At 31.8% G+C, this 12,010-nt stretch overlaps 1 protein-coding gene across 2 annotated transcripts; it reads right to left on the bottom strand.

Annotated features, from left to right (window-relative positions):
* Positions 1–3,203: 3,203 nt before the first annotated feature.
* Positions 3,204–11,707, bottom strand: LOC101206504 (DNA-binding protein RHL1). 2 transcript variants are annotated; one of them, XM_031888527.1, is made up of 13 exons: positions 11,257–11,707; positions 10,090–10,200; positions 9,118–9,204; positions 8,646–8,884; positions 7,225–7,340; positions 6,913–7,103; positions 6,259–6,298; positions 6,126–6,175; positions 6,012–6,051; positions 5,602–5,636; positions 5,442–5,456; positions 4,555–4,593; positions 3,204–3,553 (listed from the first exon to the last, which is right to left on the bottom strand). In XM_031888527.1, the coding sequence occupies exons 1-13, from the start codon at positions 11,572–11,574 to the stop codon at positions 3,527–3,529; spliced, it is 1,308 nt and encodes a 435-aa protein (XP_031744387.1). In that variant the 5' UTR covers positions 11,575–11,707; the 3' UTR covers positions 3,204–3,526. The 2 variants fall into 2 exon arrangements, with proteins under 2 accessions (XP_031744387.1, XP_004137530.1); XM_004137482.3 differs by lacking the exon at positions 5,442–5,456.
* Positions 11,708–12,010: the final 303 nt, after the last annotated feature.

Genomic DNA, 12,010 nt, shown 5'->3' with positions numbered 1-12,010 from the left:
GTAAATAATGTAGCAAATTGGTAGTTTTGAAATAGTGTTTAACAAACATAACTAATTTAAGACTTTTAAATAGTATTTATTGTAGCAATACGTGATTATTATAGTCATAGAAAATCTTTGCCCTTAACGACCCCTCAAACCTTAATGTCTTCTAGTTTCTTTCCTTCTCCGTTATATAATATAACAAAAAAATGAACAAGATATAGCAAAAAAACTTAAATGGTTGACTAAAAGAGTTGGATGAATTTTGCTATATTTTATAAATAGTTTCAATATTTTGCTATTTTTGAAAATGTCTTTTTTTATACCGCACAAATAGAGGATTCAAACCACATATTTTCTATTATGGTTGTCAAAACATACTATATACCGAGTTGAACTATTTTTACATGCATTTTCTTCTTCTAACATTTGATGCTTTATTAATAGTAATTTTGGAGATTTTGCAAAAACCATCGTTGAAATTTATACATTCACACCTTCCATAGAAAAAGTTAAGTCTTCAAATATTTTATAAAAGTGTTAAAATAAACTCTCAAGTTTATATAAATGTAAAAATAATAATAGTTGTATAGGTTGGAGGATCCATTTTCCATAATTTGAGATTCAATTTCAACGACTATTATAAATATAACAATTAAATTTTAACACTTATATAAATTCAAAAGTAAAGTTTGCAAATATATATATAATGGTTGGCTTTCACATGCATAAAAAAAAATAAAAACAAACTCAAAAAATATTTACACCCCATTTGATAACTATTTTGTTTATTATAATTTAATCTAATGATTTGTATCTAATTTCTTAAAAATGAAAGTTGAATTCTTACTTAAATTCTTACCTAAAATAACTTCAAAATTAGCTAATTATTTTTAAATTTTAACTTGATATTTCAAACTGTCTGTAAGAATCCAAATTTAATGAAGAATGTTGAAAGCAAAAGAAAGTAGTGTTCTAGAATTAACTTTTTTAAAAAAACAAAAAACATAACTATTGTCTTAATTATCAAATGTCTATATATATATATATAAACAAATGGCTAGATATTTTATGTAGCACGTGATTCACGTTGAGACATTATTTTCCAAATAAATTCAACCATTTTTTTTTTAACTTTACGTACAATGCTATTTATTATCATTGCATGATGAGAAATTGAGAATATATTGGAATATAAACGATATTTTATAAGCAATATTAATTCTGATTTCAATTGTTTTGTTAGTTAGGAAATATAAACGATAGATAAACCTTATTCTTTTGAGAAAAAGAAATATATTAATTCGACTTTAATCACACATTTATAAACAACGGTGATTCTATGATTTTATGTCAAAAACACATCCAAATACAATATTCAAATCATATAATATAGGTGGGAAATGATTTAGTAATTATTTAGTTTTTTCTTTAAATTAGATATACAAATTATTTTCAGAGAAATTTACCTAAGAAAATGAAAAAAAATAATGAATAATTTGGACTTGGATTAAAATTTTAGTTATTCATTTTGGGTTTGGATTAAAATTTTGCTATGGACCATAAATAGTTTGTCAATTATTCTATTTTAAAAAATTTCCGTTATTTTAGTCAATTGTTCGAAAAAATAGCTTGTAAAATTTTGTTTTTGAAATTTAACAAACAATTCGCCAATGATACAAACAATTATGGTAAGAAATGAAAAAATAGACTTCGATTTTTAAAAACGAAATAGTCAGAAAATAAGTTCTACACTTTTTGTTTTTTTTAAGATATCAACACATTTTTCAAATTCGCCTTAGTTTTTCTAAATATTTCTAGTTGAAAATCAACCATCTCTGTTGAGATCAATTATTTATGTCCAAACAAATGTAAATATGCATTTATTTATACAATTATACTCAATTTTATTGGTAAAAAAGTTCAAATATATTATGTAGGTATCAAATATGCTGTATTTTATGCTTTGATGCTTCTTATCAATTCCTTTCATCCATGAGTGGAATAATTTTATATTTTTTTGGAGAAAATTTTCCTTCATATATATATACTTGACTGTAAATAGAGTTGAAAAGGTGTGTGTCATACTTTTTGTGGGTAAAATAATAGCTTACTAGGAAATTCATGTAAAATAATAGGAAAATTTAAGGTAAATTGTAAAAAGAAAAATAGGACATTTCATAAAACATTTATACTTCATGGAACATGAAAAAAAAAAAAGTGTAATTTTTAAAATAATTTTATTATATAAAATATAAATAGATTATCAAAATTTTCTATTTTTGAAAAAATCTACAATCATGCAGTTGATAATTGTACCTTCCTTTGGCTTCTTTCTCCCCTTTATTTCTTCTGGCCCCTCATGCTATTGCTCTAAATAAATAAATAAAGTCACACATTTCCAAACTATTTTTGGATTTTGATAAACGGATAAATTTGACAAAATAAAGAATATAACAAAATTTTAAATTTTATCAATAATGAGTCTTCTAAAAGTGATATAAATAGATAATAATAGAAGTTTAGACAACTAAATAGATAATAATAGAAGTTTATCTGGATCTATTGTCTATTACTGATAACTAGAATCCAAAATTTTGCTATGTTTTTTTAAATATTTTAACTTATTTTACTATATTTAAAAATGTATTTTAAAATTATTGAATATACATTGTAAAATTATTTTTAATGGTACTATCAAATGATGAAATTTAATTAATTATACTTTTTTTAGTATTTATTATTAATGGATAAACATTTAACACTAAAGGGGCTTTCGGCAACTTAGGTAATTTATGAGTTGGGTAAAAACAACAAACTCATTGATGATTCACCAATAAATAAAAAAGTGTATTAAATCCTTATTCGCATCAAGTCACTTCTCACTACATTTATCCCTTTGTTATTCTTGTAACTCTCCCAATTACTTTCCTGTAGTTATTACCAATCCAACTATTTATTTTTTGTTCCTGAGTTTAACAAGTAGCATGGGCTCACATTCACAACTTGTGTTCCTGAGTTTATCAAGTAGCATGGGCTCACATTCATAACTTGTGTTCCTGAGTTTAACAAGTAGGATGGGCTCACATTCACAACTTGTGTTTCTGAGTTTAACAAGTAGCATGGGATTTTGAGCCTATAATCTCTTATGTCAAACAACCAAGCTACTTTTAGATTTGGTTACATCTATTATCTATACCAGAATAGCCTAGAAACAATGGTAACAAATTGGATCATATTATCCAAAGGCACAACAATCTGCATAAAATCTTGTGAATATTTTTAACCTTAAACTTGGTCTGGTTTCTAGGAAGTGTAACAGTTGATCTCTCAAGTATATAAAAAACATAATTTTACATTGCCTAACTTTATGATAAAAACTTTTCAATATCATCTTATGGTCAAATTTCTTTAATTTCAATTAGCCAGCGGCATCAAAGAACCTGGTAGAGCAATTCGAGCATTCTGAATTCTGAATATAATCCCTGCAATGATGCAATTCGAGCTGCTGGTGTGGCTTACCATTGTTAGAATGGTAACAACCTCAACTTGTCCAATCTTCATCAGTGTCCTGGATGACAAATGAACTTGTGAGCAAAAATGTGGAAGATCATAATCAATATTTATGAAAGCTAAAAGGAATGTGTTCTAGTTAAACTATCCATCTGGTCCCTAAATGATAAGTTCACTTTGATTTCATCTTTTGACTCCCATTTAAAGTTTAATTGCTGAATTATTCAAACGCTTTAATTTAATCACCTGCATTTGAAAAGTTTGACAATGTGAACGCTTATTGGTGATGACGATCAAGAACTATGTTTAGTTGTTCATTTGTTTGCTAGAGGGACCATTAGTGCTATGATTGAGGAGTTAATAAAGAATCATGATATTCCATACAGAGTTTGATAAGAATCATTGAGGAGTTGAGGATTAGGATTGCATTATCTCGTTCCTCCTCAATTCGCCTCGTGGGGAAAAAGATCACTTTTGAGGTTAGGTGAGGTGTGTGGGATCTCGTGGGTTTTATGGGCAGAGCAGAATGGTAGGATCTTTAGAAGGGTGGAAAAGGAACATAGTGAAATTTGGTCCCTTGTTTGCTTCCATGTTTCCTCGTACACTTCGGTTTTAGCTATTTTATAGGTGTTAACTTGCAAAGTTAAGAACTCCTTGGAGCGGGTATTGCTTTTTTTGTGGGCTGAGTTATTTCTTTTTCATATGCTCATGTATACTTTCGTTCTTTCTCCATGAAAGCTGTTGTTTCTAAAAAAAATGGAAAGCCTGTTTTTTTCTTAATATTACATAGAAATAAAAAATTACAGTAAATGACAACTTTCTAACAACCATGGTGTAGGGCACAAGGGAGAGAGAGTTTTTAAAGGGTAACTAAGCCAAAAAATTAATAGTCAAAGGAAAATGAGACATTGATTATATGTAATAGCAAAGGAGTAGTTCAGTCAAATATTTTCATCAGACTCCAAAATGACTACAAACCTAGGGCCCACTAACTTCCAGTCCAATATCCTAAGAAATCATGGAAGTATGTAGGTTATAAAATAGCCATTGAACACTCACCTCTTGAGAGCTCGACAAATCTTCGATCTCATCTTCAACCTACAAGATTTAGATAAATAAAGTCTACAGTGATATCTACCGTCAACCATTTCATCCCGCACTGAATCGTGACTTGAGAGTAGTAAATAGAAACAAACTACATGTACTTGCAATTCAGAGCATATAAAAATTTAGGTTATAATACTAGTTCACCACAATATTTTGGTCCTCGTTTTATTTTAATCTCACCAGTTAGAAATGTCCAATAAATCTTAAATTAGCCTACAGTTAGTTTATTGTTACTTCCGAAGGGAAAAAACCCCCTTAATTAGTCTTTCCTCTCTATTGGAAACATATTCACATTATTATGGAACCGAATTGAATAAATATCAGTCTGAAACTAACAATCAGAATTAATTTATGGTCTATTAAAACATTTGAAAGTCATGAACTAAATTTGGATGAGACCCAAAACACAGAAGCAAACATCCTTTTAAACTAAATTCTAAAAGGTCTCACTTGTAAGATGAGACACATGAGAAGGAATTGCTGGTTGAAATTCTTTCAAGTTTGAAGAATGCCAAGGGCCTTTTTATAATTAACATAAAACTATTTAAGGTTTTTTGTTAGTGTCACCAAGCAAAAACTAACGATGACCATTTCAGAAATATCATGTGTTAACACATAAAATTTCATTGAAAAAATAAATAACAAAATATTATTTTTTTAAAAAAACGTAAGACTTTGAGACTTAGGAAGCAAAAAGTATTACTTGTGATGAAACATTTTCATCCGCAGCTAAAAGTTTTTGGAATGACTTTCAAGTGCTTAAAATGTTTAAAAGTGCATTTTAAAGCACTTTGCAGTTGGTATACCAAACATGCTCAAGTTGATTGCTTTTAAGATACCTCTAGCTGTTGGAGCTATAAGTAATGGAAATTTGTCCAGTTATATAATAACTTTGGGAAGCATGTCCACTCCAAGTTGGAATAGTGCACATAAGAAATCCTGAGGTTAATAAAGCAGCAAATCTTTTAAAAGCACAATTTGTAAAAATGGTACCAGTACCTCATATTCTGTATCCTTCTTCTGGGCTTTTCCTCCTGCACGTTCAAGCTAATATTAATATGCATCAACCAACCATGTAAACATACCATATAAACACAGTCAACTGAACATGATTACAAAGCTACACCAGGTAATCCAGAACCCAAATTTGCATAAACCGACTACAAATATAGCACACAGAAAATTAGTCCAAATACTAATGCACATGTATCTTGCAAAATGGGAGTCAATATTCTATTAGATCTACTACAGAAGTTGTATGATTTCTCGAGCAATCCTGATATAATTTCCATGAGAACCCAGGGTACAAGAGAGATGACAAATTCAGCAAGCCAATATTGTCATATCTAAGCTGTTAGAGATTTCAACAAGCAGTAAGTAAATGGAGAGATCATAAAAGATTGCATCACCTTGTCCCCGGACAACCCTCCTTTTCTTTGATCCTTCATCCTGAAAGTACATGATAATCTGTTAGTCGTTTTCAGGAGAAAAGGCGTGATTGAAAAATGAAGATTTGTCATCACCTGGTCAATCTTTTGCTTTGAACCAGACAGCTGCATCTTTTGGGTAGAAACTGTAGGCAACCAATTTTGCAGATTTGGTGTTACTTTAGTATTCTCGTGTCGTGATGATAAAATCAATGGAAAATATTAGAACCTTTGGGAGCTGAAGACCTCTTTGAACTTCTTGGTGTCCTCTGAAAACAATAAGCATTCATTTCAAATATATGTAAGCCTTAAAGATATAAAGTTCATTGTTCGGATAGGACAATTTGGAGGAGTTACTAGCTAGTATAAGATTGAGAGCTTTTTGGAATTTGCAGTTTCAGTAATTTGTTGGGTAATTTAGATGGAAAGAAACAATCGTGTTTTCAAAAAATCTCGGATGGTCTTTTCTTTTTAATAGCATCTCTTTACTATGTTTTTTGTCTTCTCTAAGAGCATGTTGTCTCACATTCTCTGTAAAAGGTAAGTAACTAACACACTTTATACTTTTCTCTAGAATTACGATCATTTTTTAACTGACTTTTGTAAAACATCATTACCGTTGTTAACAACCAAAGGGGAGGTAAATGTCTTTCCTTTGCTTCGCCAAGTGTTTTATAGTTTGAGGAGCATTTTTTTTTTTTGGTTCCTCAATAGCTACGTTGTAACAGCTCTTGCTTGTTCTTTCATTGGTTTTTAAATGATCATTTCCTTTTGCATCAAGAAAAATAACTACTAGTTTTAATAAGCCCCTAAATGTAACAGTAAATGGATTCCAAGCCAGCAACCTATTTCCACATATTAAGTACAGGTATTCGGATGTTACCTTCTCCTCCACTTTCTTGAACAAACTAAGTAAAGTAGGCTGGACAAGTCCACGAGTATCACTCTGAGCACTTCCCTTAGCCCGAAAACTTTTCTTTTCCTTAGAAATTGATGTCTGATTTCCTTCAAGAAAAGGAGGTTTAATTTTCACAGCATCTTCATCTATAGATTCAACAGAGATATCTTCCGTCTGTAGTAATCAATTAAGGAATTGAAACATACAGCAGCAGACAAATTTTAAGACAATCAATAATAATAGAAAATTGCGGAGGATGAATTAAAACAAACTACTCAAGAATCATAGATGGGATATTTTCACTAGCATGATCTCCAATTGAAGGCTCATGTATGACAATATTTTTTTCTTCTCCTTCAGACAAATCAGCGTCCGTGCCAGCAGACTCATCCTCAGAAGAAGCCTCTGCAAAACTTAACAAGAAAAAAAATAATAATAATAATAAAATTATTTCTTCGGGACAGATCACAATAAAGTTAACTGACATAAGCCTCAACATGAATGGGAATATATGAGATTAAAGAAGTTGCGTTAACTCACATTTGATCTGAATTTGTTGAGAGACTATTTGTCAACCAACATGACAAAAGATGGACTCAATGTTCCGTTGTTTGTTTCATGTTTGCACCGGTTATTAGAATTATAAATAAAAACCAATGTACTGTATAGAAACTACCACGGCCAAGCTGATCAAGTGAAAGAATCTGAAATTCCGGATGGACTTTAGGTAGTTGAGCTAGAAAAACATCTAGGACAAATTCGGTGCTGGTTTCATTAATTCAAAATGTTACTACTAACAATATATGTATATTGTTTTTACTTGAGAGGGGCGATGCCATCATTGAAAATGGTATTTGTACTGATGGCCTCCTAACATCTAGTTTGCTTCTGCCAATTTCCATAAAGTAAATTGATCCTGATATGTTTGGGAATAATAGAAGACAGTAGATACAGATGTAATGACACCGCAATGGTACAAACTGGTGGCACTTTCTCCAAGAATGTGGACATTTCTTTTTACGGAAACTAATTTCATTCATAAACAAAATGCATAACCCAAGGCAAAAGCTTCCCACAAGTCAAAGTTACAATAGGCTCCCCAATTAGCTAAAATCACAGAAAATAAAATAATTGAAAAAATATTTAACAAATAAGCTGTTAGGAAAATTAGTAATGTTAGACTAATAATTGGTTAATGAACTTTTTTAGGGTATAGAGTTCATAAATAATATAGATTGGGTGACATGGGGATAGACATATTTTAGAAATGGTACAGAGAGTAAAGTGAGCCTCTCGAACGCATGGTAAATTTTTTGTACTTTCCTTAAGAACCATCACCTTCGTTTCAAGAGTTCTCCATGTCTTGAAGAAAATTTTTTCCCAAGCTAACCTCTCAGAAGACAGCAACACAAACTCACAGAATGCTCTCTCTGAAACAGAGGCCACCTATGGCTATGAAAACCCCAGACAAGCTAAACACGTGTGGATTCTTTGAAAAACAAATTTTAAAGTTAAAACTTTTAAAATCATAAATCAAGTGTTAAATATGTATCTATACTCATGGTCATGCAGCAAATTTTTCTACCAATCAAGGTACGGATTGTTGATAAATAAGACAATTGATGCAAAATACTATTTGACCAGAAACCCTATTGGTTTCTGCCTTGTTGAGAATAAGATAAGAACTACATGGTAACAGTACATGCAAAGTGTAATACTTGAATACTTTTCTGGCAGATCTTTCAGAATGTCTAACTGGCGTAGTCTTTATTGAATTTGTCACGCTGGCTTCAAGGCCCACTAAATCATCTCCATGCTCTCCTTTAAAGGAATTTTCTGCAGCAGGATTGATTCCCTTCCTTTGAACACTCTGCTTACTCGTACTGGTAACACCAGCAACCCCACTCGTACTAGTAACACCAGCACCACCGTTAAAGTCATATTCTCCACATTGTCCCTGACATGCAACCACTGGGAGTTAGCAAAGTCTCTCTCTCTCTCTCTCTCTCTCTCTCTCTCTCTCTCTAACAACATAAATTAGACTATGACTAGAGGGATGCATTTCCATTATTCTGCTTCATAAATGATCTTGAGAAAAGAGATGCTCGCAGGAATTATACATACAAATGTAGAGGTACTAGAGAAAAAATACATAGATTTTAAGGGCCTAAAATTTATCAAGAAACTCACCATGGTCAAATCTTTAGGAAAATCAAGACACGCCTCCTCTGGATTTTCATCTTTTGTTCCAATCCACCATGCATCAGAAAAGACAATCTGCAGTCAGAGAAAAGTATAGTTGATTCATAATGTACATGCTTAAAGGTCATATGTCTTAAGTAACAAGAAGTGCCAAGAACAGTACAGAGATTAAATTAAGAACATCATTCAACATAGTGAATCTGAACAAATGTTCTTAAATTTCAAGATGATCAATATTGGCAGGGAACAGAAAATGACACCATCTAGTATCTATCTTCATGAATCACATTTAACAAACACACCAGGATAACTTAAACAGATTGTTATTCCTTTTCCTGTTGGTGGATAATTGTTCTTGCCACACTTTTATCGGGCAAACATATCATTTAAGACAAGACCTTGCTAGATGTTCACAAGCTGTGGCCAATTCTTGACTTGTTTGCTCAAAATGCAATTGAGATGATAATGAAGCATTTCTCTGTTTTCATTCTGAAAGGTGGAAAATAACACGAATAAAAGAATCGACCATTTAAGTATAAAAAGTTTTACTAAAAAAATTAACAGAAAGAAGGGTAAGTACATATGTCTATGTATCTATCTATGCTCATATATATTGAATTGCAGATACAAAAATGATAGAATCATTTTGGATCGGCCCAAATACAGGTCTCCGACAATAGGCTTAGAAAACCTCAATTTGTATTGCACCATAGATTTTGCTTTATCTTTGAAAGAAAAATCACAAAAAATGACGGCTTAAACCGGCGAAGATGAATTTCGGAAGCAGTACATAAAGAAGCATTCAGATCATACTAAGAATTGAAACCAGCTACAAACATCATTTATTGTGCTACGGGTTTTACAAGTCATAACTGCACTTTTAATGAAATACTAGATGAAATGAACAAAAATAAAGTCCCCAAGATAGAAGGAATGAAACACAGAAGCAAAAGGACTAACCATATTATCAAAACAATCTTCACACGTCACATTCTTTCCACCTCTAGAAAACTGCAAAGTTAAATATCTGTTCTTCGGATACATGATAGTTCCAAACAACTTCATACGCCCCTGGAAAGCAAACAAAATAGCAATCAGAAAAATTCCACCACTAGATGCTTCATGACCACATAAAATCAACATTGGCATTCGGGGAATGAAAATAATTTGTGGGTGTCCAGGTTAGCTTGTGCATACAAACAATATGCTTACGCATCCATTTTTCAGGTAGAAATAAATAATAAGCCAATAACAATAACAATTTCCACGTATTTAACTCGCTCTAATGCTATGCACTCAAATACTAAGCAAAGCATCTCATTTAATGAGAAAAAATATCACTGGACATATGAGTTTAGTAGAAACTATAATAATTAATTAGATAGTACATTAATTTCATCAACTTCTAATAACTATATAATGATGATAAATGATTGATGGGTGTTGATAACAGCTCCATGGACTCCAAATCAACCAAAAAACTCAAATATTAATCATACCTTGTCTATCAAAAAACAAAATTCACAGAGTCCAAATTATTTATATATCAAAACAAAAATCATTTAGCCTTGGTTCTTTTGTGGTGGAAAGCTTGTCCTTTAATTTTGCACAATTGACAAACCCCTAAACCCTAAACAATTACAAAGAATGGTGTTGCTAAGCCACCACCAAGTGGAAATAAAATTTGCAGCTTCCTCTACGAAGGTTCTACAGTTCTTTTCCAGCGAGACCTCCCCAAAAAAAGCCCGAGCAGCACACCCCCACAAATATATTGGTTTACCCTTAAAAAACTAGCCATTGGGTTGCTGTTATCTCATCCAATACTGTCCTAGTCTTTTCTGAGATCTATCCTTCCAAGTTGTATTCCCCACAAAAAAAATATATAAGTACTATTCTCAGTCTATCTTGTAGAATCCAGAAGGCAAGAAGTATGTAAATAAAAAACATAGAAAAAAAACCTCGAGTGTGATATGGGTTTATCTATCAAATACTTAGGACTGGATGAAGATGACAAACAATTACAAAAATTATTCTAAAGGAGAAGAGACGAACCCGGACACTAAACTGAAGAAATTCAGAGGAGTGAAAAACAGAAAGGCGATTGAGAGAAAGGAAGAACGGACGAACCTGAGGAAAATCGAGATAGAGAATGGGATTCTTGGTTGATAAATCCTTGAGCTCGCCAATCTTGCCACCACTAACGGGAGCAAGCAAGCCTGAAAAGGAGAAGAGGAACCTGTTCTTTCGCTGTGATTTCTTGACAATGTCTTTGCCATGGTGCTTCAGAACCGTGGCTGAAGGGCTCAGATAAGCCTGGGGCCTTGCCTGGGTTTCTGAAAGTATGTGATTGGAGAATGCGAGCTTCTTGAGCCGCTTTCGCTCTGCAATCTCTGGGTTGATTTCTCCTTTTGCTTCGTCCTTCTTTGAAGACGATCCTCGCGCCATTTCTGTTGCTTGTAGTCAGCTACCAACTGCAGTTTACTCTCCGGGATCCCTGCCCTCTTGTTTCCTCTTTCATTATTTTTTTCTTTTTCTCAATTCTTCGTTCTTATTTTTCTATAACAAATTTATTACAAGATTGTAAATATAGATTTTGAAATTTGTTATACCATTAATATTTTCCATAGTTTCGTGATTTAAATAACATTATAAAATATACTTTCGTCATTTAAATAACATTATAAAATAAAATATTGCACCGTTCCAAGTAGTAATTATGGACAATTAGGTTCCTACCCTTTTGAGACTTATCAAATCTCACTTTGAAATAAGAATTAGATTTTAATTATAAAGTTAAATCAATATTAACTTAATTGACATCCTATTTATCTGTAAATAACAAAGGTTTGATCTCGTTTGCACTTCAATAATCTAACATAAT

This window comes from Cucumis sativus, chromosome 1, assembly GCF_000004075.3.
Source record: "Cucumis sativus cultivar 9930 chromosome 1, Cucumber_9930_V3, whole genome shotgun sequence".
Lineage (NCBI taxonomy): Eukaryota > Viridiplantae > Streptophyta > Magnoliopsida > Cucurbitales > Cucurbitaceae > Cucumis > Cucumis sativus.
This window is presented reverse-complemented; position numbering and strand designations above follow the sequence as displayed.

Excerpts from the sequence above, each read along its gene's own strand:
- LOC101206504 (XM_031888527.1), bottom strand. The coding sequence starts at position 11,574 with ATGGCGCGAGGATCGTCTTCAAAGAAGGACGAAGCAAAAGGAGAAATC. Across the intron at positions 10,201-11,256 it reads TCTATCTCGATTTTCCTCAG|GGGCGTATGAAGTTGTTTGG; the intron begins GTTCGTCCGTTC and ends TTTGCTTTCCAG. Across the intron at positions 7,341-8,645 it reads TCTGCCAGAAAAGTATTCAA|TTTTGCAGAGGCTTCTTCTG; the intron begins GTATTACACTTT and ends TTTCTTGTTAAG.